Source organism: Hyperoodon ampullatus (assembly GCF_949752795.1).
Source record: "Hyperoodon ampullatus genome assembly, chromosome: 14".
In the NCBI taxonomy this organism is placed as follows: domain Eukaryota; kingdom Metazoa; phylum Chordata; class Mammalia; order Artiodactyla; family Ziphiidae; genus Hyperoodon; species Hyperoodon ampullatus.
The window spans coordinates 86,990,881-87,017,348 of record NC_136927.1 but is presented as its reverse complement, the minus strand read 5'-3'; the positions used below and the strand labels follow the sequence as shown (position 1 = coordinate 87,017,348).

The following is a 26,468-nucleotide window of genomic DNA, read 5'->3' as shown; positions in this document are numbered from 1 at the left end:
CCAGGGAAGTTCCCCTTAGGTGTATCTTGACCGTCGTTTTTCATTTCTCAAGTGCATAACTGAGCACGCACACGTGACTTTTACACGAGCCAGTCACGTGTGTTGTTCTGCCGTTGTCTTTTCACGTCACGTTGCACATCAAGGGCACGTGTCCCCGCCAGTGCATGGGTGGACTGCCTGTGGACACCATATGGGTACAGCAGAGTCGCGGCCACTTGGCCCCTGAAGGCGAGTGTCCCACTGCACGGGGATCCAGAACAGCTAGCGCCGGGTCAGGGGACACGTGTCACAATGTTGGTGTTGCCAGAAAGATCCTCGCAGGGACGTGTGTGCCCCGTGCCCGCCCTGTGCCGGGGCGGAGGGCAGAGATGACCCTGAGCCGCGTCTGGGGCAGGTGAAGGTCGTCGCCTGAAACCTGCCCCCTCGCTCGTTAGTGAGGTCCAGCGTCTGCTGTTCGGCCCTTCGTGTTGCTTTTGGGAATTGCGAGATAGACGTTTTCATGGTCAGTTTTTAAAGTAGATAAGACGGCTGTGGTTACTGGCAACTTAGTCAAGTTTTAGAGCAAAATTTTGTTTTCAGAAATTATTCCAGCCTGTACGGGCATGCTTGACGTGGGAAAGACCCCCTCCGTCCCCGACCCCCACCTGCCACCCTGCCTTCGTTCTCATTCTCCAGCCTGCCCCGTGGGACAGCTCTGCGGGGTGTGTGCCCGTGTGCACACAGTAGCGAGGTTCTGAAACGCAGCATCCGAGGAGCCCCAGAGGACGCCTCGCCTCACTTCAGATCATGGCTCAGTGTCACCAAGACAGTGAGAGTCACCGTGTGAAGTGAAGAGAAGTTAGAAGTAACGTGCGGGGGCCTGAGTCTCCGGAGCGCGACCCCTGCACGGTGTTTGTGTGGGGGACGCTTTGCGTCCCCCCTCCCCTGGGACGCCAGCCTGCGGCCCGCTCACTGGCCCTCCTGGTGCCGCTGCGTGCGCCGTCCCTGACGGTCTGGCCGGCTCCACACGCATGTCACCTTGACGTGGCTGTGCCCCACAGAGCGCTGTTCTCCCTGCTGTCCAGCCCCCAGGTCAGTCCCTGGCCGCTGTAGGTCATCTGGTTTCTGCCCCTGGCCTTACTGGGCTGTCTGTGCCTGGAGGCCGGGCGTGTGCACGGGGGCTGTGTGTGCCGGGTGCCCCAGGCAGATAGCAGGGTTCCTGCTACCGGGGGCTGGGACCTGAGCTCCTGTGGAAGTAGGGTTATAGGGACACACCTGTTTACCTTGCCCTCCCCCTCCCCTCTTCCCTCTTCCCTCCCTCAACCAAGCTCACGTCACCTCTGGTTGCATCTCTACATAGCGAAGCATTTCCCGCCTCCAGTTTTCATTTTGAGAAATTTAAAACTTACAGAAAAGACTAATACAGTGAATACCTGCGTACTCTCCCTCTAGAGTCACCTGTTCCTGACGGTTTTATCAAAGCGATTTAAGCTGTCGCTGACATGGGGGTGAGCGGCTGCGCCTCTGGTGTGTATTGTTGGAGCCATTGGGTAAAGCATGTAACGCGCAGCCACCGTGGGGAAGGACGTCTGTGGGTGGATGTCGGCAGCTTTAGGTTATGGTCTGTAAGAGGGGTCCACTTCCAGCGGGCGCTGCCTTAACAAACAAAACCCACACACAAGTTGTGTGTTACATGTAAACACATACACACATTAGTCATTTCTTAATCTTATCAAAGTATGTTAGTCATTTAAAGTTAACGTGTACTTAAAGAGAATTTAAGGAAGTAACATTTGAGGGGTGTATTGCGGCCTGGAGCAGCCCTGGTGGGACAAGGGCCGGAACACCCCGTGGGGCCGGCATTGTGAACCCCTGTGGTTCTGTGCCCTGTCAGCCGCACTGAGCTTCCACTTAGCAGGTGCAGGAGGCCAGGGTGCTGGGTCCAGCCCTTCAGGGAGACCCAGCTGCAGGAGCAGGGTGCACGGAACCCCAGACCGTGGGGTGGGGTCTGTGATGAGTGGGGGTTAGGAGGCAGCTGGGAAAGAGGAAGGTTCCAGGCGGAGGCCCTGTGTGCGTGCACGTGCGTGGTGGGGTCTATGGCTGAATCTGTGTCAGTTCCGTACCGTCTCAATTCCTGTAGCCTTCTAATCCATCTTTGAAACAGGAAGTGTTAGTCCTCCGACCGTGTACTTTTTCATAGATTTTTGGTTGCTCTAGGACCTTTGCATTTCTATATGAATTTAGAAGCGGCTTGTCTGTTTCCACGCACAAGGCTGCTGGGGTTTTGATGGATCGCATTGCGTCTGCAGGTTAGTTTGGGGAGCGCTGACATCTTAATGATTCTGAGTTTCCCGACCCATGAACAAGGTATGGTAAGTCTCTTCACCTGTTTAGGTCTTCCTTCATTTCCCTTAGCAGTGTCTTGTAGTCTTCAGTGTACGAATTAAAAGTGCGTGATTTTACAACAACGTGTGAGGTGTGCAGGGAGCTGCAGACGCTGGACCTTGAATTGGGTCAGAAACTTCATCTTTAGCTAAATATTCAGGAATGCAGGAATGCCAGTGCTCTTAGCACTTGGGGCAGCAGCGTTTTCTCTTGCGCTGCTCCGGCTTCGGCTTCGAGCCTTCAATTGCCCCCTGCAATGATGACAAAGAACACATCTGGCTTAGTGGGGAACCGGTTTTAGAAGCAATACGCCCTGTGCGCCTACTGTTACAGCACAGATGCCCCTTGAAGAAGTAAGACCAGCCTTCGAGGGGGACAGAGCGCCAGGTTCGGGTCGACGTCTTCACACGCCCGAGCTCATGTCACACTTGCAGGTGGGTCCTCCAGCACTTCAGGGCCGAGAGTGAGAATTCTCGGGAATGACGGTGAGGACCCTGTGGCGTCCTGGGCGAGGCAGGTGGAGTGTCCCCGAGGTGTGGGGAGGTCGAGGCCCTGCCCAGCTGCTCTTGAAGGAGAGAAACCCTGGGGCGGGGGGGCCGGGGCCCACTCGTGAGCCGGCCATGAACCGGGCTCCCTCGGGGGCGGTGCCAGGGCAGCACGCAGGTTGGCGCGGTTGCCGTGCTCTGCCCTCCATGCCCAGGGCTTGTGAAGTTGCGGCCAGGACGCGGAGCCGTGAGCACTCGTCTTAACCCCTCCCGCCCCTTCCCCCCCACGCTGGCCTTCCTGGAGCCACAGCTCTGCAGGTTTAAGCACTTTCTTTTAGGTGGTGTAAAAGGCAAACAGCCACAAGAGCGAAAGGAACATTTAGGCCGTCATTTAAGTCAGCTTCCCCAGCGCCCGTGTTGGCGTCTTGCTGACTCTGCTTCCGTTGGAGTAGTTGGGGGACCCCGTCCCATGGGGACCTGCTGGAGGGGCAGGCACCCTGGGCAGGGCTGGGGGAGGTGGTATGGCAGGAGGGCCACCGTCACGCTGGCCAGTGGCTGTTCTCCCGGGCTGTTGGGTCTCAGGGATGCTCCGCGAGGCCCAGGCTCCTCGCTCCGCTGCTGCGGCCTGGGTTCTGGACGGGGCGGTCCTGGGAGCCCTCCCCCCAGCCCCCCTGTACGATTAGGAGGCGTGTCACGGCTCTCAGGAGTGAGTTCTCCAGCTGTGTGACACCACGCCACGCGCGGGTTCCTGTGCTCCCGTCCCGATTCTGGCTTCTTCAGTATTCATGTCGGGGTTTGGGGGCAGTTCCATTTCGCACGTCTTGGCTGTGGAGGATCTGCCTTTCGTAGCGCTCTCTCTGCAGACCCTCTGCACCGTCTGGCAGGTGACGGTGCTGGGGACCCTTGTCGGGGTGGGGGGTGGGCAGGGAGCGGTCTGGTCCGTCTGACCCGGCCGCTGTTCCGTGCTTGTGCCAGCGCAGCCGGGAGCCCCCCCCGCCGAGCCCAGGTGGAAGGACGAGCGCATGTGACGGGGGTGAGGCCGAGGCCGGAGCCCCCGAGGCTCGTGCTGAAGAACATTTCCCCAGAAGCGATGTCTTGCACGTGGACGTTCCCAGGCGGGGCAGAAAATGCCTGTTTAATTTGTAGTGTAGCTCTGGCTGACCTACATCTTGGTTAAAAATACAGTGAAAAATGTTGGCATGAAAGGGGTCAGAAAAACCGTAACATTGGGTAAGAACACTCGAGTTGATATTGAACTCTGGTGACTGAGGGAGGCTGGGATTCATTCAGTCCTTAAGGGTTGTTGGTTGTGCTTGGGCTGCGATGGGGGACGCGGCCCCACCCCTACGGAGCTCACTCTGCTCTGTGGCCGCGTCGGCGCCCGGCCTCCCAAACAGGCGGTGTCATGTCTGTCTTACGTATGAGCACGCGGAGGCTCGGTCACGGCCAAGCAGCGTGGCCTTAACACGGCTGATGTGGGTTTGTGCTGCGCGTTGTAATTGAAGAACCTGAGCTCTCACAGTAACAAAAAATAGAAAATGCCTGTCTTCATCAATAAAGAAATCATAAATACATTCTGGATGAAATATGTAACCACTGAAAATTACGGTTCTGAAAAGAAATTACCAAGCCAAATATCAACAAAATTACCCCAATTTTCTTTATGGTTATCAAAGCACATATGTTATACATGTGCACGTAGGACAGAGAGTGGAAGGAAATACACAGTCTAGTAGCCAAAGGAGATGGGGTTTCTGGAGATTTCTGTCTTCCTTGTTACATCTCCATGTTTCTCAGGTTTTCTCTCATGAACACTTATCACTATACTAAGAAAGATGTTAAAATTATTTAAAAATGAAACCCTGAGTGGCTTTCTGGCTGCTTGAACTCGCCGTGTCGTGCTTGTTGCTCGTGCACGTTGGCCTGTTTTGGTTCCAGAGCGTCCTGGGTGGAGGGGTGAGGGGTGCAGGGAGGGGGACCTGGGCAGGGTCCATGGCTCCTGGCCTCCCCAGGCCTTCTGAAATGGAAGCTGTGTTCAGTGCGACAAGTTTGACTTCCTCCCTGACGTAAGGCTGGGATGAACATGGCCCATGCATACAGCCCTCCTCTGGGTCGCTGTTCAAGCCAGACTGCCTGGGTGTGTGTGCTGGGGTCTTGGGGGCTCCTGGGGGCAGCGCCGTGCTGTGCGGGCCTGCGTCGGGGCTCCTGGGAAGTCACTTCCCCGCCAGCCTCGGTGGCCCTGTCCGTAAGGCCCTTCCCTGAGTCGCTCCCAGAGCTGGCCTTGCGCCCGCGGAGGGGTGACGACAGGTGGCTTCCCAGCGTGGGTTGCAGCCGGGTGGGGCCCCCGGTGGTGTGCGTCCCAGGCCGCCGCGCTGCCTGTTGCGAACGCGGGGGATTGCTCTTCCGTGACCTTTAATCTAAAAGTCATTTAAGTTACATTTTGAGACAGAGTTGTGTTTCTTTGCCTTTGAATGGATACTGCATAGTTATCTGTTTGAAGTGCGTGTGGTAGCCAGAGTTTACAAGATTCAGAGCGTGATAGTGTCATTACGGCGGGGTGTTTGAGGCCGGTGCTGCTGTTTGGATTCACTCCGGGCGTCGCGTGCATGTCTGACTCCGCTTTTGTCAGAACCAGTGACTGTGCACGTGGTACCCAGGGAAGCTGACAGGTGTCCCGGGCGCAGCGCCTGCCACGCCTGCCCGCGGAGCCGCTGGCCAGACCAGCCCCGTGGCCCTCATGCCCAGAGGCTGTTGCTTTCCCGTGTCTGTAACCACTGGAGACGTTTTCAGTGCTGCAGAGAGGTCTTATCACTTCCAGGGTCCCACGGTCACCTCTTGGCTGGACTTCTGCTTCCATCCCCACCTTGCCGTCTCACCGTAGGCACATCACACAGCCCTAGTGTCCATTTTCCTAGACTTTGGTGTCCAAAAGACCACCGTCACTTCATGGCCATATTAATCCCATTGCTTTTCATGAATATTATTTAAACATTCCTTTATATTTCTGCAGACATCATTTTTCAAGCAAACGAGCATTCGATAATCAAAATGTAGGCAGCAGCTGCCCTGCCCCCTAGGATCCCTGCGAGGGAGGAGCAGGGGTCTCTGGACGGGCGTCTGAGCGGGCCGGTGAGTGAACGGCTGGGTGTTCACCGAGAGCCCTCTTTTGGGGGCCCCAGCACAGGCATGGGCCAGGGTGGGGGGCTGTGCAACACCCCGCCACAGTGGCCCAACCCTGACTTCTTTGGCCCCTTGAGCTTCCCCCTGGCCCACCAAACCTGTCCCGAGCGTGGCGCAAACTTCTTAGGGCGTGGACATACATCAGTTCCGGCTGTCAGCCTGCCAGGTCTTTCTCTCCTCAGTGCTTTAACAAGTTCCCAGGTTTCAAAAGAGTGAGTTATTTGCAGCAGCAGATGGTTTTTTTTTTTTTTTTTAAGCATGGCTTATTTTATTTTTTTAGTTTTAGTTTTTAAATTTTATTTTATATTGGAGTATAGTTGATTTACAACGTTGTGTTAGTTTCAGGTGTACAGCAGGGTGATTCAGTTATACATAGACATATATTCATTCTTTTTCAGATTTTCGCATATGGGTTACCATAGAACATTGAGTAGAGCTCCCTGTGCTGTACAGTAGTCCTTATTGATTATCTGTTTTATATATAGTAGTGTGTACATGTTAATCCTAACCTCCTAAATTATCCCCCCCAACCTTTCCCCTTTGGTAACAATAAGTTTGTTTTGTAAGTCTGTGAGTCTGTTTCTGTTTTCTAAATGAGTTCATTTGTATCATAATTTAGATTCCACATATAAGTGATATCATATGATATTTGTCTTTCTCTGTCTGTCTGACTTCACCTAGTATGATCATCTCTAGGTCCATCCATGTTGTTGCAAATGGCATTATTTCATTCTTTTTTTAATAGCTGAGTAATATTCCATTGTATATATGTACCACATCTTATTTATCCATTCATCTGTCCATGGACACTTAGGTTGTTTCCATGTCCTGGCTATTGTGAATAGTGCTGCTGTGAATGTAGGGATGTGTGTATCTTTTTGAAGTATGGTTTTCTCAGGGTATACGCCCAGTAGTGGGATTGCTGGATCACATGGTAGTTCTATTTTTAGTTTTTTAAGCAACCTCCATACTGTTCTCCATAGTGGCTGTATCAATTTACATTCCCACCAGTAGTGCAAGAGGGTTCCCTTTTCTTCACACCCTCTCCAGCATTTGTTGTTTGTCGACTTTCTGATGATGCCCATTCTAACTGGTGTGAGGTGATACCTCATTGTAGTTTTGATTTGCATTTCTCTAATAATTAGTGATGTTGAGCGTCTTTTCATGTGCCTCTTGGCCATCTGTATGTCTTCTTTGGAGAAATGTCTGTTTAGGTCTTCTGCCCACTTTTTGATCGGGTTGTTCGTTTTTTTTTTGATATTGACCTGCTTGAGCTGTTTGTATATTTCGGAGATTAATCCCATGTCGGTCGCATTGCTTGCAAATATTTTCTCCCATACTGTGGGTCACCTTTTTGTTTTGTTTATGGTTTCCTTTGCTGCAACATGGCTTATTTTAAAAGGGATGTTTTGGAGGGAAACTCTCGTAATGGGCATACACATGGTTCTTTTGGATCAAGTGTAGCAGATGTGACCCCAGGGAAAGGCCTGTTATTTCCTGATGTCACAGTGGGTGTCGCAGGAGCCGGGACCCAGCCGCTTCAGAGACTTCTCAGACTTGTGAGTTGGATCGCACTGGGAAAGCCTGATCTCACCTGTGAAGCTGGCAGGAGGTTCTCGGGCCTGATTTTCCGCTGTCTCATGGGAGGACGCAGGGGCTGCGCAGGCAGCAGGCTCTGTGGTCGACACCCCCTTGCCTGGCTGCGTCGCTCTTCAGTGGGGTGCCTCGTGCAGGGCCCTCTGCTGAGGCCTTGCTTTGGGAAGAGTACGTTGTTCATGGCGTTTTTAGGTCTCCCCTTGCAGCTCCATCACTAATCCGTCATGGGAAATCAAGTGTGAAAGTTGTGTTGCTGTTTCTAATGGAATCTAGGGTATAATTGGTTGCTGGTTTTTGAAGCTGGAATTAATGCCAAACCTGCCCGCTAGGGTTGGGCTTCCAGTGACGTAGCTGAAGCATCATGAAGTGCGAGTGGTCCTCCATGTCTTTGTGTCTGTGGTGGGCGCCTCAGGTCGTCGTGGGCACAGCACTGCCCCCCCACCCAAGAGTGGTCCTGTTCCTGGAAGGAGTGTCGGGGCCTCACAGGACTGCAGGCAGGGAGCCCTGGGCATGTGGGCTGTGGGGCGCTGTCTCCCAGGGCCCGGCCCAGCCCGCGGGGACGGGGACGGGGGTGCGGACACCTGCTCGAGGGCAGGGCTCGGGTCTGAGGCTCCAGCCATGACCTCCCGCCAGACACCTGCTGCCTTGTGAACTTGGCCACGCCGGGCAGCCCGTGTTTGGAGCACACGAGGCCCTCAGCTTCCAGGCCTCCTGACCTGCAGGCCAGTGCAGGGGCAGACGGCGGCGTGAGCAGCTCGGCTGCCTGGCCCACTGTTGCTGTTTGAACCCAGGAAAAAAATCCTTTTACGTTTTTGTCGTGCTGCGGACCCTCTTTCTCGGCGGGTGTGTTTAGAGTTCTGCGACTGTGTCTGACAGCTTCTCCTGCCTCCTCTGCGCTGCCGGGCTCCCCCGTGGAGTCCGGCCCTGGGGCGTGTTTCCCGATGCCAGCTCTCCTCCCCCAGGTATGGTCCTCGTGCGGAGCGAGAACGGGCAGCTGTTAATGATTCCTCAGCAGGCCCTGGCCCAGATGCAGGCCCAGGCCCACGCCCAGGCCCAGCCTCAGACCGCCATGGCGCCCCGCCCGGCCACGCCCACAAGTGCCCCTCCCGTGCAGATCTCCACCGTGCAGGTGAGTGCGAGCCAGCGCAGGGCCTGGCGGGGGCGGGGGTGTGGGGGGGAGGGGGCAGGGTGTGTGGCGTGGCCCACACGCCACGGGAGGAGCTTGGGGTCTGCCGCCTGGACCCCGCCTGGGCCCTCCCCTTCTCTCCTGTGACGCCACCTTCCCGGGCCTCAGTTTCCTCCTGTGCCACGTGGAGATCCCGCTGGTGCTGCTCTTGTAGGGCTGTTACGGGGACCAGTTAGGACAGTGGAACAGAGGGAGCACTGAGCAAGTGTCAGCCGTTACCACCAGGGAGGCGCGGAAGGACTTGACAGGATCACGTTAAACAGTCCTCCCCCCTCCCCCGCAGACAGGGGGCTGCAGCCTCTCGGGGTTACTGCCCTGAGCCCGGAGGCCGGGGCCCCCTGGGGCTGTGGAGGGGGGCCGGGTTGGAGGCCTGAAGCCCAGTGCCCGGGACGCGCCCTCGCCCCAGGGTTCTGCCCCTCAGTCTCCGTTTGGGTCCGCGCCCCACATCACCTCCCTACTCCCTACTCTGTCTCCTGATGCCTTTCTATCTCGTGCTGCCGTCCGCTGCTCTGAGCCGGGTGGCTGGTTAGAGACTAACGTGGAGATGAGGAAGATCTCGAAAACTCTTTTCTCCGTTGATTTCAGCCGCGTTCCTCTGGAGTTGAGACCCCTGCTCTGTAGACAGGGCGTGTACATGCGTGGGGACTGACAAAGGGCCCTCCCCTGACTGAACATCCAGAACAGCCCAGAGCAGTTTTCAGGGTCTGTCAAGGTCTGTCCAGTAAGATGCAGACGTGGGATATTTCACTTTCTGTACCCTAACTATGTAGGACAGTTCACTTTAAGTGTCTCGTTCACTTCCTTTTCTGCAGCACAGTGACCAGTCTTTAGGCCCAGGGAACACATGCTTCTTACTGTAGTGCCTTTGTTACTTTTTTAGCGCTTGTGGCCAAGATTACAAGCAATCCACACAAGTATTGATTTCCCAGGTATATGCATTCATTAAAGACCAAGTCGGAGACTTTGTTAAGGAGTGTATTACAGTTTATACAACGGAGGTTCCGATCATACACTTTTACTTGTTAAGGAAAGTTTAGACTTAGGGTGCCTTCCCTGAGGCTGGTGACTAGACCTGGGGGCCCTTGAGCGTGCTGGCTGTGTACTAGAGGATGGAGTGTTGGGTGCGCCAGGTGCTGGGAACTACTTTCACTTGTCTCTCCTTCTAGGCGACTCCTCCTTGTTTTTCAGGCACCTGGGACCCCCATTATTGCACGGCAGGTGACCCCAACGACCATAATCAAGCAAGTGTCTCAGGCCCAGACGACGGTACAGCCCAGCACCGCGCTGCAGCGCTCTCCCGGGGTTCAGGTGAGGCTGGGGCTCCGCGGTGCCCATGACGCAGGGGTCAGCCCTCGCGAGTTTGGGTGCTGGATGCTAAGTTTTGGAGTTTGGGGAACACAGCGTAGATCAGAGTTGCTTTTCTTTAAAGTCACATAGAGTTTAACACCAGCAACATTCTTAAAAGCTTCCCACTGTGCCGGAAGTACAATTGAAAACGTCGCCTTAGTAACTGACGGTGCGGCATCTCTGGAGAGAGAGAGAGAGAGAGAGAGAGTGTGTGTGTGTGTTGCTCACGAACTGTTCCTGCACCGAGGAGGACGCGCCCTCACTGTGTATGTGCGTTCATGCGTGCGATTCTCACAGCACCCCTCCCTGATGGGCGCGGACACGTGCGGTGTGAGAGGCTCCGGGCCCCTATCCCGGTGTGGCCTCGGCCGGCCTCCCTGCAGCCGCACCTCGTCCAGTACTCTCTCCACTCACCCTGGTCTTGTCCTCCTTTGCCTTTTGGCGTCTGCAGCCGTGACATTGCTTTTCAGAGCAGCTGGAGGAGCAGTTGGGTCCCAAGTCACTGAGCTCAGTGCTCTCCCGCGACGGGAGCTGCCCAGGCAACGGCGCTTCCTGAGGCGGGTCTTCTGGCCCGAGTTCAGTCTGATGATTGGCGCATCTGAACTTCAGTTATAGTGAAAGGAACCTTTTCTGAGAAGATAGTGAAGCTCATGGTCAGCTTTTGCGTGAGATTTAGTAGAAAATAAGTTTATCAACATAGGTTCCCAGAATCTCAGAATCATCCAGGTGAAACGTGTATTCATCTGACCAGTAGAAGCAAGTGTGAGGAATAAAGTTTCATGTAAAGGAAAACTCCCAGGAGTTGGAAGTGCCCTGGCTGGTTCTGGGCGTCCCGAAGCACCCTGCTCTTCCCCTTGTGCTGCCCAAAGATGGCTGTTGGTCAGTTCTTTACGTTTCTCCTCTGAAGTTTTTTATTTGCCATTTTGTAGTTACAAAAGTAATACATGCTTAACGTTACAAGTAAAATACACAGATAATAAAGGAAGAGCCCATCATCTCTTCCAACTCACAGTCCTCCCGTGAAACCAGTGTCCACAGCCTGGGGGGTGCAGACAGCTGCCCGCCCACCGTCCCCCCGTAGCGGCCATGGGGTCAGAGCCCCTTGTCTGGCAGGCAGGGCGCCCGGGGCCTGGTTGCTTAGATAGAAGACACAGGCGAGTCATGCTTGGGGTTACACTGCCCCCTACCTTCTGAAGTCGTAAGAGAGTAACGTTTAAAAAATTGGAGAAGGCTCCATTTTTAAATTGGAAAAGTGCTAATTAAAAAAAAACAGTAAATATTTGCATCCTGATTGTTCACGTAGACTAGAAGTCTTGGGAATTTGACCGAGGACAGTTGTTGTTTGATGTCTAGCTGTTTGTTGGCTTAAATATATTCGTTTAGCAAAGTAGCCCCTCCCTCCCAACACCAACTACATCGAGTCCCCGCCCGCTCTGAAAACCCCCTTTCCAGGATGTTTCTGGATGTGACTCGCTTTGGGGGAGCAAAGAAAGGTTGGTCCGGCAGCGGCGGGGGAGCCCGGGACCTCGACGAGTCCTGGTGCCGCCCTCCGCATGCGGGGGGGGGGCTGCCCGTGTGCCTGTGACGTCCTGGCTTCCTTGTCACCAGCCTGCCTGCACGAGCCAGGTGACGGGCTTTTCAGTTGGTTTCTCTGTTTGTTCTTTTCAGTTCTGAGACGGGATCTGGTTTGGTTATTAAAAGGTTATTTGTTTTGGTCACCATGTGACTTCTAGGATCGACTTCTGACCACCAGGTTCTTCCCGGCCATTGGCTTCGTTTCTGTCAGTTTTTGCTGCAAAATACTGCTTCCTCGGTGCTCAGGAAGGTGGCCCTCGGGGACGCGGTCCGCCGCGGGGCTGGTGTGGTCCCTTGAGGCCTCATGTCCCGTGGGGTCCCGCCTGCTACAGGGAGTCTCACAAAGGCCGTCTCCCCGCAGCCTCTATCTACCTTGTGTTTTGGCTTCTCGTAGCCTCAGCTCGTTCTGGGTGGCGCTGCCCAGACACCCTCACTTGGGACGGCGACAGCTGTTCAGACGGGGACACCTCAGCGAACGGTCCCGGGGGCCACCAACACCTCCACAGCCGCCACGGTGAGTGCTGCCTCTCGGCCGCGATTTGGGGCCGTGTGTGTGGTTCGTGCTGCCTCAGAGCGCCGGCCGGCCCGGGGGAGCCACAGCCGCGGACGTGGGGTTGCGTTGGGGTCTCCATGGCTCCATATGAGTGGGTCTGAAGGCAGTGGTCTCTGCAGGGCCGCAGGAAGGGTCCACCACCCTACACGAGGCTTTCGGGCCGTGGGGGACGTCTGTGGGATGGAGCCTAGACCAGGTGTGTCAGAGGGGTGACACAGGGGCTGGGCTGCACAGCGGTTGCGGTCTGTAGAGCGGCAGTGTTGCCCTCTTAACATTTATTTCCAGCAGTTTTCCTGAACACGTATGAATATTTAAACCAGTGGGATCGTGCTTTATTTATGACTTACGTTTTTCATGTTTCTCTGCTGAGTATTTTTCATCATCTTTAGTATCTGTGCCGTAATTCAGTTTCTTTTCTTGAGCACTTAGATAGGTATCAGTTTTTCTTTATGGTAAGCAACATCAAGGTGAATGTCTTATAGGTCATCTTTTTTACATTTATTGGTTATTAGTTACATTTCTAGAAGTAGAATTGCTGGGCTGAGTGAGCTGTAAACCTGGGTCTGGGCCTTCAGAGCACATGTCCTGGTTTATACTCCCATCATCAGGCCGTGAGAGTTACTGCATTTTCCTCAAAGAAGTTTAAGAAAAGAAATACACATTTCTTTTTTTTATTTTATTTTATTTATTTAATTTACTTATTTTTGGCTGCGTTGGGGCTTCGTTGCTGCGAGCGGGCTTTCTCTAGTTGCGTCGAGCGGGGGCTACTCTTCGTTGCGGTGCGTGGGCTTCTTACTGTGGTGGCTTCTCTTGTTGCGGAGCATGGGCTCTAGGCACACAGGCTCAGTAGCTGCAGCACGTGGGCTCGGTAGTTGTGGCTCGCAGGCTCTAGAGCACAGGCTCAGTAGTTGTGGCGCATGGGGGTTAGTTGCTCTGCGGCATCTGGGATCTTCCCGGACCAGGGCTCGAACCTGGGCTCGTGTCCCCTGCATTGGCAGGTGGACTCTTAACCGCTGCGCCACCCGGGAAGCCCACAAATACACATTTCTTATATGATACCCATATCTTAGTTAAAAGCTGTGATGAAAATCTGCCTTTTAAGAGTTTTTCGCTTACATCCTTTTAACTTCTATCCAGGAAACTATGGAGAACGTGAAGAAATGTAAAAATTTTTTATCTACGCTAATAAAACTGGCTTCATCTGGTAAACAGTCTACAGAGACAGCCGCTAACGTGAAAGAACTGGTACAGAATCTGCTGGTAAGAGCTCTGTACGCCGGCCCCTCTGCCTTAGAGCGCTGTACTTGGCCATGGGGGGTGGGGCGCGGCCGGAGTCTGGGCCCCTCTGCCCACCACCCTGCCATCCGCTCGCCAGCCCGGTTCTCGGAGCCTCACAGCAGGACGGCTCCCCTAGGAGCTCCTTTTCCGCGCTGTCAGTCGCTCAGCACGTTGGCCGCAGAGGAGCGATGAAAATTCACCAGATGGAGGGTGTTTAAAGGCCCTTGCTCGCTCCTCCACCTGCTCTACCTTTTTCACGGAGGATTTTTTTTTTTTTTAATATTTATCTATTTGGTTGCACGGGGTCTTAGCTGCGGCTCACAGGCTCCCTAGTTGCGGCAGGTGGGCTCCCCAGTTGTGGCATGCAAACTCTTAGTTGTGGCATGCATGTGGGATCTAGTTCCCCGACCAGGGATTGAACTCAGGCCCCCTGCATTGGGAGCACGGAGTCTTATCCACCGTGCCACCAGGGAAGTCCCTTTCACGGAGGATTTTAAGTGATACAGAAGCGGAAAGCAGAGCGACAGCCCTTCTGGGCCACCTGTGGGCTTCATCGGTCATGAGTTCTTATATGACTTTGCATCTGCTGCGCCCTTGTTGCCACCCACAGCCCCTCCCCAGTCTCATAAATATTTTAGCACAGATGCCTGGACATAACCTGTGGACACAGGATCCCTCGCAGCCCCCAGGCGCCCAGAGGCTGAGTCCAGTGTTGCCTGCAGGGCTCGGTCAGAGTCGGTCAGGTCCACCTGTGGCAGCTGCCTCTGTGTCGCTGGTAACCTGGGGGTCCCCTCCTTCCTGCTGTTTTCCTTTCCTCTCGGTTTCTCTATGCAAGGAAACCTGGTGGCTCAGCAGACGGGCTGTTGGACGTTTCTGTCCTGCTGGTGGGTTCGCCGGCTCAGACCCTCCGCTTGCAGCCCCTCTTCCGTGCTGACGGCTTGGGCTGGAGGGGAGCCACCCTCGGGGGCTGGTTCTGCGCCGTCTCTGCAGACCATGTGGGTTTGGGGCCGGAAAGGAGTGAAGTCCCGCTCTCACAAGTACAAATGATCGCTTCAGATGCTCCTTACATCTTTTGAGGAAACTCAGAGATTGAAAAATAATCTCGCCCCCTGCGAGGAACACGGACTCCCAGCTTTTTGTTTGTTTTCATTGTAACACTTTTACCTTCTAATGGAAATGTCTACTTCAATGAATGCGCTCCCTTTCTGCCCACGGCCCTCTGCCTGTGGTCCCTCCCTGGTGCTGGAAGCGTGGGCTCGCCTCGCCGACCCTCCCCCCCATCCCCCCACCCCTGGATGAGCCCAGTGCCGTCCCCCTTGTGCCGCGCCCTTACCAGGGCGCCGGGACCCCCGCTCCGCCCTTGCTACAGGACCTCTTTGCAGCCCTGGCCACTCCCACCTTGAACTGGGCCCAGTCAGCCACGGGCTTGGCTGCTGGTGGTAGGTGACCTCGCGGGAGAGGGCGCAGGTGGGCAGAGTTTGTCTCGTAGGATTCCCAGGTGTCGGCAGAGCCAGCTGGGACGGTGCTGACCCCTCCCGGGTGCCTGTGCTGTCCCATCCCCCAGCCCCCACACCCGGCTCGCTTTGGTTTCCAGAGCGGGGTCTGGGCCCTCTCGTCTGGGCACTCACTTCTCCCCGCCGGTGCCCCAGCTGCTCTGGGGTCTCGGCGTAGGTGTGGTCTCTCTGGGTAAGGGTGTCCCTGGTCCGCGGTACCTTCCAACTTGGTCACGAGGGTACTTTTAGGCTAGTCTGTCGCCTGGCAAAATGCCTGATGTGCGGTGGGTTAGGTGCCATGTAGATGTCCCGTGGGAGCTGGCGTACAGAAGTTGTGGAGTGGGCCAGTGAGCCCGATGGGGCGGGGCACAGGGAGGCCCGGGTGCCTCACCCACGCCCTGGAACCCGTGTCAGCTGAGCATGTGGCCCCTGGGCCCTCCCGCACCGTCGTCCAGTGCAGGACCTGGCATGAGGAACAGCCAGCCCTAAAACGCGAGACCAGAGAAATGCTGTATAAAGATATGCGTGTGTGAATTTGTATTCGGGGAGGAATTTCAATGTGAATTTTATTTTTAAGGACGGAAAAATCGAAGCAGAAGATTTCACTAGTAGGTTATACCGAGAACTCAATTCTTCACCTCAACCTTACCTTGTGCCTTTCCTGAAGGTAATTTGAAGCCCCCTGCGAGCACCCAGCGTCGGGCGGAGGGGCAGGTGCGTCCCGGGGAGGGGTGGGCGTGCACGGGTGTCACCGGTGCGTTTGCAGGTTTCAAGCCCCCTGAGACAGAATGTTAAGTTTTCTCTTTCGAGGCTTCTCTGTAAGTTACGAGACCCCTGCCACTGAGGCCACAATGTTGTGTCACAGCCGGGGACTACGAGGGGCCCTCTCCCCGCAGACGGGGGCCCCGCGCCGCTGGGATGAGGGTGTCACTCAGATGCCTCCGCTACCTTAACGCGCTTAACTGCATTTCAGAAATGGCGCTTCTGGTTTGTTTTTTAAACAAATTGCAGCCAGTTGTCACTGAGGGTAGCCCTGCTCAGCATCAGTGGGGGGACAGTGGTTTGGGACGCCGGCATCCGGCATCCCGGGGCGTCTCCTTAAGGCCCCAGACCGACGCTGTTTGGCCAAGGACGTGTTCTCAGGGTCGTGTGTTTTCTGAGTCGAGGAGGGAGCCGACCCTGTGTCTGTCTTTCCGCCCAGAGGAGCTTGCCCGCCTTGAGACAGCTGACCCCCGACTCCGCGGCCTTCATCCAGCAGAGTCAGCAGCAGCCACCGCCGGCCTCGCAGGCCACCACCGCGCTCACGGCCGTGGTGCTCAGCGGCTCGGTGCAGCGCACAGCTGGGAAGACGGCGGCCACCGTGACCAGCGCCCTCCAGCCCCCCGTCATCAGCCTCGCGCAGCCCACGCCGGTGGGCGTCGGCAAGCAGGGGCAGCCCACGCCGCTGGTATGGAGGCCGGAGCCTCACCTTGCTCCCCTGCGTGTGCCCGGCCGCCCACGGCTCAGAGAGACTGCTAGGGAGAGCCTGGGGCGGGATCCGAAGTAGCGAGGTGTCGGCCGGGGGCCCAGGCCCTGCGGCTTCGAGATTTAGTTCTCAGCAAAACGAAACAAGCCTACTGACTTTTGCCCTGTGGCACGTCCGCTGTCTGTACTATTTCGGGCGTCCCTGGTTTAAATGGACACAGTGTGTTTGTAGGGGATCTTTTAGCTGGATGTTATCTTTGATTATTAGGAGCAATGGCCCAAATACACGAAGCCGACGCTAAGTGCTTGGCTCTGGACACGTCCGGTTTCACGGTCTAGGACCCAGCTCTGCAGCCGTCGTGTGGGGCTCGGAGATCCTCGGGAGGCACGGCTGCTGATGGTGGATTTATCTGTGGTTGGGATCCAGGGTTCTGGTCGTGTAGCTGTAGAAAAGGGTGTCTCTGCTGGGAAGAGTTTAGGATTGAACGTGCTCCTGCAGGCAGATGGGGTTTGCCCAGTGTAGAAAGGCAGTTGCTATTCTTTTTTTTTAATTTCAAAGGGATTTTGTTCCTATCAGACGTTAAAAAAAAATTAAAACAACACAGGTCCTCACGTCACTTTCGTAGGTTGTGGAGTGTATTTTACGATAATGCTCGAGTGATAACCAGGCAGGCATTCAGAGTCATGAGGGGTGGTGGCCTCTCTCACCTGCTCAAGTTAAAATCTGCATTTGTTCTTGCCTTGATTGGTGGTGGGGAAGACAGGCTCCCACGGGAGGTGGAGCCGTGTGTGCTTTGGGCCAAAGTGCAGGTGTGAGATCAGGGCTCGCTCGCATGCCCCTCACTGGAGGGGCACGCCCTTGTAGAGTCGGGCACCACTGGTCCATCACCTGCTTCCCTTGAAGGCCGTAGGGACGTGAAACCTGGAGGCTCCTCCCTGAGTTTGTGGCAAAACTTGGCCTGAACCTCCTGCAGGCAGTCGTGTGTCTGCTTATTCTGGACCGTGTGAATTTTCATAGGGTTTTGTTGCAGAAATAGCTCGGCCCCGGGCACCACCCATCCCTCCCCGAGTGCGCTGTAACGTAAGAGTGTGCCCACCAGGTGACCTTTGTAAAATTCAGCAGCTGGATTCTGATCCAGCCCTAGAGGCTCTGGAAGGGATCTGAGGGGGCGCCCCGGCGCCTGTGCTCACATCTGGGGAGAAGTTGTCTGTTCACGCTGGTTCACAAGCTCAGCAAACACTGTCCTCCAGGCGCTGGCCTCAGGGCCCCATGTGTGGCTTCCGAGCAGTTAATCTGCCCCCAGGAGCTTGCAGCCTGATGCAGTGCCCCCGGCTGACCCTCCTGGTCCTCCCGGAAGGCCGCCCACCCCCCCGCCCCGGGCAGGGAACAGGTGTGGGAGCCCCCTGGGCGGTGGGGGCAGGGGTGGGACGTGTGCTCACGTACCCCGTGGGCCCTGCTCCAGGTGATCCAGCCGCCGCCCAAGCCTGGAGCGCTGATCCGGCCGCCGCAGGTGACGCTGACGCAGACGCCCATGGTGGCGCTCCGGCAGCCCCACAACCGCATCGTGCTCACCACGCCCCAGCAGATCCAGCTGAACCAGCTGCAGCCAGGTGAGGGCCGGCGGCCGGGCCGCTCTCCCCAGGGCCCCGTCTCCGTTTTTTTAATTGTGGTGAAACTCACGTAACACAAACTTGGCCGTTTTAGCCACGTGAACAGGTGTACAATTCAGTGGCGTTAGTACATTCACAGGGTTGTACGGGCATCGCCCCGTCACTACGATGTTTACAATTACACGTTCAGGACTGGGTGCTTAACCAGTGATCGTTCCTACGTTCCAAGAAGTTTGATGAGACACAGGAGGGCAAATGCGTGAGAGATGCTGCTTATGCGTTTACTCTAATCTAGAGTTAGTAACCCAACGTTTCTGACGTTTCAGGAAGCTTCCTTGTGGTGGGCTGGGGGTAGTGGCCCTCCCCGCAGCCCACCTAGCACCGGGGACAGCAGTGTCTCCATCTGCAAGTCCGTGCGTGGGGAGCATACCCTCGTCTCTTGTTTTGCAGTCCCTGTGGTGAAACCTGCCGTGTTACCTGGAACCAAAGCTCTTTCTACTGTCTCGGCACAAGCAGCTGCTGCACAGAAAAACAAGCTCAAGGAGCCCGGGGGAGGCTCGTTTAGGTAAGGAGTGAGCCCGTGGCTCAGGAGCCGCCCCGAGGGAAGGGCCTTACCCGGTGGCCGTTGGTGCTTTGAGGCTGCGTTCATTCCCTACACACGCGCGCGTGCACACACACACACACACACGCTGTGTGCGTGCAGAACAGCTGACTTTCTGCGCGAACCAGTGGGAGATTTGTGTCTGTGATACGATGGCTCAGCCTTCTGAGTGCATCACAGTCATAACAGAGGACGCTGCTGTGTCCTCCTTTCAACCTCAGAAGCTTCAGAGATGCTGTGCTTTGGTCTCTTGACGGGGAGCTGGTCTGAGCATCGCCATAGGAAGGGCTACAGTGGCTACTTTGGTTCGGATCCAGCAGTAGCAAAGTGCATGTGTCTGGGGGCCTGGGTGGTCCTTCCCTTCCCTCCCCAGACGCTTCGTCCCTCAAGCTGTTAGGGCGCAGGGCGGGTGTTGGCAGTGCTGGAGCCGTGGTGGCCTGAGCCGGGGTCGGCCTCCAGGCAGGGCGAGGAGGTGGGTGGCTGGCACAGCCTGGCACGGAGGGCGGGGGCCCACAGGGGTGGGGAGGGGGCCCACAGGGGTGGGGAGGACACCCACAAGGGAGAGGGCGGGTGGCGGAGACGGGAAGACGCGTCCACCTGCAGGTGTGAGGGAGTTAGAAAGACAGAGAGGAGCAAACGGGGCAACGGTGGGGTCGGGTCGGGTGGACGTCCGGCTGTGAATACTCTGGAAAAGCTGCGGCTGGAGCCGCCCGCTCTGCCACTGGAGGGGCCTGGGATTGGTGACACCACGATGGCAGCAGCACATCCAGCGCCCAGGTCTCATCTAAAACCGCTTCCACCGCAGTGACCAGGGTGCCTTAGGGGGCTGCTGATTCCAGGCCGGAGTCGGGAGGGTGCAGGACGAGTTAGTGCACTTTGGTCAGAGAGCAGTGCTCAAGGGTCAGAGTTCCCAGAAGCCCCCAAGTGGCCCCCTCCCGCCAGCCGTGTCTGTAGTGACATTGTACCTGCTGGATAAGACAGGAACCCGAGCCCCTAGAAACGAGTACCTGGGTGGTTTAGGGGATTGGGATTTGCACAGTCTCAGACCGCCTCCCCCGAGGTCCTCTTAACTACACAGGGAGGGAGGGGCGCCCCGACAGCAGGGAAGCCGGGCAGGGCCCCCCTGCGCTGGAGCTCCGTGTGCAGGGTGAGCAAGGCCCCGTGACTCGTGTGAAATTCATGCCAAAGGCGCATTAACCGCGTCTCGTCACAAAGGGACGTCTGTCAGAGGGAAAACGAGGACGTGCTGCAGAACAGCTGGCCTGTGACCTTCCAGGTGTCAGGGGCACGAGAGTCAGGGAGGGGCTGCAGAGACGTGACAGCAAAACGCAGCTCGTGGTTCTGAGCTGGACCCTTTGCTGTGGGAGACGCTGTAGGGACCATTAGCCAAACCTGGGGGTCTGGGCGTGGCTCGTGGCCTAGTCTCTGTCCACAGGGAGCCACCCTGCCGTGTCCCGGGGGGTGGGTGTCAGGTTGGCCGCTCATCCTCAAGTGATTCACGGACTTTCCTTTGTACTGTTCTTCCAGCTTTTCTGAGAGTTTGTGATCGTATTAAAAATAAATTAATGCTGTGAGATCATTTAGAAAAGGTTTCACAGAACGAACTCCTTGAAGCAGTGAGTAGGTGCTGTGCTCTCTGTGAACTTGGCATTGACATCTGTGTGCGAAGACTCCCATTCTGCCGTACCTTTGGGTGGGTCTTCTTTAAAAGAACAGATTCGCTTGCAGGCGACCGCCTTCATGCTCAGGTGACAGCAGCGCAGGGGAGCCGCCCCTCTGCCCGCCGAGTTGGGGCCACCCGCATGTGCCTCCTTGGTGGCCCTTGTTCAGTTAGACCCGCCTCCTCTTCTTACTTGAAGGGACGACGATGACATCAATGACGTAGCGTCGATGGCTGGCGTGAACCTCTCGGAAGAAAGTGCAAGAATATTGGCTACGAACTCTGAGTTAGTGGGCACCCTGACGCGGTCCTGCAAAGACGAGACCTTCCTCCTCCCAGCGCCTCTGCAGAGAAGAATATTAGAAATAGGTATGGATGGCCCTGTCTCCTACCGGCCCTGGGACGTCCGGCCTCCACGCGTGGGCTTGGTGTGGACCACGACTGCGGTGCTCAGTGCGGAGCTGTCCTGGGCTTGGGGGGGACACCCCTTGTCCCTTGTCACCTGTTTTGCCAGGGTTGTGCTCTCCATGGGGTTGGCGGTGACGTTCTCAGGTAGTTGAAGCAGGTGTAGACCACCCCCGACCCTCAGGTTGCACAAAGCGGTAACTGGGGGATAAGGGAAGAACAGCGAAGGAAAGAAAAGAGCTTCAGTGATTGTGAAACGTCACCTGTTCCCCAGGTAAGAAACACGGCATAACAGAGTTACACCCAGACGTGGTGAGTTACGTGTCACACGCCACGCAACAGAGGCTGCAGAACCTTGTAGAAAAGATATCAGAAACGGCTCAGCAAAAGAACTTCTCTTATAAGGTAACCCGCTGTTTCCTGGAGGGGATGCCCTGTCGCCCCTCCCGGGTCTGGTGCTGCCTGGAGGGCACAGGGGAAGCGGCGGAGTGTTGAGCTTGTTTTGAGTTTTTCCCAGAATGAGATTTTGGGAAGATGCCACTTCTTTCAGCCCCGAGGTGCTCTGGGCGCTATCCACTGGGCTGCGGAAGGAGGATGTGGGGTATCTGACCTCCGGGTTAGGGAGCCAGCCTTCTAGGTCCGGGCAGGCGTCATCTTCAGCTCTGGAGATGGTGGAGCCCCCCGCCCGTTTGCATGTGGGGGGTTCCCAGCAGCTGCGGCCCGAGCTGTCCCTGCAGACCCGAGGGGCTCTGGCTCACCCGCGCTCCTGTGACTCAGAGTGGTGCCCTGTCGTGTGTTGTGGAGGGCCAGCTCACCGGAGCCCAGCCTCGCACAGTCAAGGTTCAAGGCAGAATCCGCCTTCCTCTTCAGTCATGCAAACCCTCTTTCAAGGGCACCGTGGAGCGGCCAGGCACTGCCTGAGCAGCGTTTGAAGTACAAGCCTGTAGCCACTTTGCTTTAAAAATACTTTCTACGCTATTAGAACACAATTTTAAATGTGACTTAAAAAAGTCAAATGATACCAAAGCGTATAAAATGGAAACTTGCCTGTGAGCCCCTGGATGACTTACCTGAGATGGCGTGTGCGCGTCCAGAGCACTTCAGAAGCAGAGTCTGTTGGAGACGAGAGGGGCTTGGGTCTGCGCGCCCGCCTGGGGAGTGGGCCGAGGGAGGCGGGAAGCGGTGCGCCGACTGTCCGGTTGGGCTCCCAAGTTCGTGACAAACAGTCGTTTCACTTTTTTCTAGGATGATGACAGATACGAGCAGGCAAGTGATGTCCGGGCTCAGCTCAAATTTTTTGAACAGCTTGATCAAATTGAGAAACAGAGAAAGGACGAACAGGAGAGAGAGATCTTGATGCGGGCAGCAAAGGCAAGTGCTTGTGCTGCACTCAGTTTTCCCCTCTCCACCCTGGGCGCTCGCGGACACCCTTGGGGTTTCGAGGAGCCGGAGCAGGTTTGGGGCTGGCCTTGATGACACGTGTGTGGGGTTAGGAGCGGAGCCGGGGCGGGAAGCCTCCGGACCTCAGCGGGTCGCCCAGCGTGTGGGGCAGGCCCCTTAACCGAGCCCGGAGCCCCGCGGGCTGCCCCGGTCCACCGTCCTCCCGTCACATCAGACCGTGGCGTGGTTCTTACGTCCAAACGGTATTGATTTTCATGATGATAAATTTTCATGTGTTAGCTGTAAACGTTTAAAAATTTAATGCATTCTGTCACGTGACTTAGATGTCATTATGTCACGAATAAGATAACATGTTTATCAGGTGATGAATGTTTAGGTCACAACATATCTTTCTTTTTTACCTGTTTGAAAATAGTCTCGATCCAGACAAGAAGACCCAGAACAGTTAAGGTTGAAACAGAAGGCAAAGGAGGTAAGCTTTTTCAATCCAAGAATCTACACTGCACACTTGAAAATATGTTTGTATTCAACCTCGGCACCTAACAGGAGAGAGAGAGAGGCTGAGAAAGCGATGGTAGCTCTGCACAGTAGGCCTTCCTGTAGCGATTTATGATGTTTGCAAAAGTGTTTTCCTGTGCTTTTAAACTTCAAGGTAATTTCTCATTTGGTGCAGTCCAGTCTCTGTACTCTCACAATTTGCTCATATTTTCTGAGCTTTTTAAGATGAGCATCTATTGCTTTACTGTTTTTCTGATTGCAAAATATGCTTACTGTTTAAAAAAAAAAACAGTCAAATTTTCATTTAGGAAAATTTAGAAAACCCTTTGGTGTCTATGTATTACTTTTGTAGTAATAAAAAATGTGCGTGAAATGACAGTCCCTGTTTCCTTTTCAAAACAAAGATGCAGCAACAAGAACTGGCACAGATGAGGCAGCGAGATGCCAACCTCACAGCACTAGCTGCCATCGGGCCCAGGAAAAAGAGGAAAGTGGACTCTCCGGGACCGGGATCGGGAGCAGAGGTACCGCACGGATGCAGGGACGGGGGCTGGAAGGGCCTCGGGGCGCCTGCGTCCCGCTCACCTCTTCAGGGAGTCAGGCACGCCGAGAACAGGCTTCGTTCGCGCACATGTTGTCTCACCGCCCTTGGAATACTTGTTTTCTTGGTACATTCGATACTTTATATTCAAATCAACCTATTTGTGGATATCGTGTGAGCAAGAAGTTCTTTGCCTGAGGAAGTCTGATCACTGTAGCTTAACATGATGAGATTTTGACTGACTTTGAAGAGAATATGGGGAGATTCTGTCAGAAGACTGATGTTTGGGGGGCTGACTGTTCTCCCCGAGTAGTGGGGTTAGCATGAAGGAGGGTTGTTGTTGCCTGTTTCTGTTTGTCTAGATTTTGTTGGTTTCTTGTTTTGTTTGCCGTCGTGTCTTTCTATGTGATGGCAAACCCAACTTTAAAGTATTGTTCTTCTTTATTTAAACTGCCAGTTGTTTTATAAGTAAATCACAGGAAGAAAGAAAACATCGTCTTTTATATTTACCTGCTTATTTACCGTTTCTGGTGCTTTTCGTTCCTTCCTCAAGTTCCAGGCTTCCATGTGCGGTATTTCCCTTTGGCTTGAAGGACAGCATTTAGCGTTTCTTGTAGTACAGTCTGCTGGTGATGGATTCTTGCAGCTTTTGTTTACCTGAAAGTGGTTGTATTTCACCCTCAAAAGTTTGAATGAAGTTTTCCCTGAATGTTGACAGTTTTTTTTTTTTTTCTTTCAGCTCTGTTTTTTTTAACTTAAGGTTAATTTTCTCTCATATTCCTGAATAAGCTGAGCAAATCCAGACATACGTCACTTAGTTTTATAGAATGACCGACTGACAGGGAGGAGTGATCGTAAGAATTCTAGCCACGCTTCACGTTTTTCCTCTACTCTTTGAATCCTGTCTTAACTGCTGGTCTCTTTCTCTTTTCCAAGGAAACTCCTGTTCTCATTTAGACATGTTATCTTGTTCCAGATCACAAAAAAGATGGGAGATTTCCCAGTGTGTTTTGCAAAATTGCAGAGCTCTTATTCTTAGACCTGAAAACAGCCGTAAACGTGTGACCATCGCTGTCCTTAAAGACGTTGTTCCATCGTATTCGGGGCCCCACTGTGATGTCAGTCCTGGTTTCCTGTCTGTCACGTGTGTCACTTCTCCAGCTGTTTTGAGGTGATCGTCTTACTTCTTAGAAGTTCGTCTGTGTGGTGTTTAGACTTGGTCCTCTTGCTAGTCACTCTGCTTGGGCTTCTCTGAGCTTCTTGGATCTGTAGGTCAGTAGTTTTCCTCAAATTTGCAACACTTTGGCCTTCATTTCTTCAAAACTTTCTCTGTTTCAGTCTTTTTCTATTGGGATTCCCAGTTATACCTCTGTTAGATCTTTTGATATTGCCCTGTGGGTCTCTGAGTCTGTATTTGTTCTTTAATCACTTCTTTCTCTGTTCGGACTGGATCATTTCTACTGGTCTGTCTTCAGATTCCCTGTCTTCTCCAGTCAGCTCTGCAGTCCAGTGAAGTTTTCATTTGTTGATGTATCTGCAGTTCTGGGATTTCCACTTAAGTCTTTTTTATGGCTGCTGATTCTTTGCTGAGATTTCCCTGTCTGCTCACTTAATGAGGCCACATTTTCCCAACATTCTTTGAACCTATTTGTAAAAGCTGCTCTAATGGTTTTGTCAAGTCCGACATCGGGAGTGTCTCGGTTCAGTCTCTGTCGACTGCTTTTTCCTTTGACCGTGGGTCACGGTTTCCTGTCTCTCTGCATGTCTAGTCATTGTTGCTTGGATGCTGGATTTTGTGGATGACATGTCATCATCCTCTGAAGAGTATTGACTCGTTTTAGTTCAGCTCCTGGCTGCTCATCTGAACTTGTGTGTCTTGTGTCTCACTTTGGTGTCCAGTAGGGTCTGTGGAAATCCCATGATGTTTCTGAGGTCCCTCACCCAGTGGGGCTCACCCTGCAGACTTGCCTTCCCTGTGCAGGTTTTAGGCTTGGTTGGGGTGGGTCTTCCGTAGGGTATGATCCTTACTCCCAGGGAAGGGCCTTTGGCGACTTGGCTGGATGCTGGGAGGGAGAGCGTCGGGTGGGCTGCACTCCAGCGAGGACTGTCACTCATGCGTGTGTTTTGGTTACATCACGTGGCAGTTTCATGCTGTCCTCTCTCCCTGGACCCTTCATCTTAGTTCCATAAGTAACTTTATGTTTAATGCTAATTACAAGTCTGTGTGGATGTCTGTTTAGTCATTTGGTTTTCTGAATCTCGTTCTCTGTTGGATTCTTTTGGAATGTTTCATGGGGGCTGCGTTCCCCATATTTGTGCATGTCCATGACGGTTTTGATAGCTAGAAAATCCGTGGCTCACATTTTCTTTCCTTGAGAATCTATCTTGAGTAAGTAGTTATACTAGATAATTTTTTTCCTGGTATGAAAGGTTGCTGTCAGTCTGATGATAGTCTAATTTTATTTCTCGTGTGTTTCTCGTGTGTTCTTTCTGCCCAAAGATGCCCACAGAACTCTTTTCCCTTAAAGCCCAGCACTTTACTTGGAATCGGCTGTCTTGGGTTGTCGTTCTCAGGGAGAGGTTGTGTTCTTTCAACATGCAGTTAAACCTTTTTGTATTCAGGAACATTTTCTTTAACGCTTTCTTTGTTTTTGTTTTCCTCTTCAGAGATTCCTGTCACTCAGACGTCAGTGTCTTTTGTATCTGCCGTCAGGATTTGTCCTTTTCTCTTTAACCCTTTCAGTCTCTCTTTTAAAAAGTTCTATACTGTTGATCCTTCCCGCTCTCCTGATTCCTTCTTAAGGTATCAGTTGTTGCGTGTATTTGCTCTTGTGTTCTTTTCAGTGTAGTCTTCGTTTCTCAAGTGAAATTTTCTTTTGTTTCTGATTTTTCCTTGACTTTGTCACCTCATTTCTGAGTTTCGCTGATCCTGATTTATGTTATCCTTTCATGCTTTTTGTCATTTTCTCAATGCCTTTAGCTTGTTTGGAAATAGAACATAGCAGTTTTGATCTCTTGTTGATTATGTCTTTTTGGTGTTTTTGATCATCTGTAGGGATGTTATTCTGCTCCTTATTCTCTTTTTTTTCCTGGGGCAGCTTCTCTGGGATTTGACCTTTCTGTGGTTCACTTTTATGTGAATTTTGCTGTCTTGCACCTTTAGGAGGAGGTGGTTTGAAGGTTTGCCAGCTTCACTGAGCTCCTCTTCCGTTGTCTCCACGTGGTGACGA

General features: G+C 54.0%; 1 protein-coding gene across 1 annotated transcript in view; it reads left to right on the top strand.

The window, feature by feature from the left end:
* TAF4 (TATA-box binding protein associated factor 4) overlaps positions 1–26,468 on the top strand; it is a gene marked incomplete at both ends in the record, with an annotated part of 71,006 nt that overhangs the window by 32,755 nt on the left and 11,783 nt on the right. The window contains 13 exons of the mRNA XM_079718434.1: positions 8,588–8,754; positions 10,000–10,119; positions 12,128–12,247; positions 13,424–13,546; positions 15,635–15,724; positions 16,259–16,504; positions 17,985–18,132; positions 18,583–18,697; positions 20,593–20,762; positions 21,073–21,203; positions 22,044–22,169; positions 22,615–22,671; positions 23,102–23,221. Of these exons, the coding sequence (XP_079574560.1) occupies positions 8,588–8,754; positions 10,000–10,119; positions 12,128–12,247; positions 13,424–13,546; positions 15,635–15,724; positions 16,259–16,504; positions 17,985–18,132; positions 18,583–18,697; positions 20,593–20,762; positions 21,073–21,203; positions 22,044–22,169; positions 22,615–22,671; positions 23,102–23,221 (1,733 nt within the window). The remainder of the gene's footprint in view (positions 1–8,587; positions 8,755–9,999; positions 10,120–12,127; positions 12,248–13,423; positions 13,547–15,634; positions 15,725–16,258; positions 16,505–17,984; positions 18,133–18,582; positions 18,698–20,592; positions 20,763–21,072; positions 21,204–22,043; positions 22,170–22,614; positions 22,672–23,101; positions 23,222–26,468) is intronic.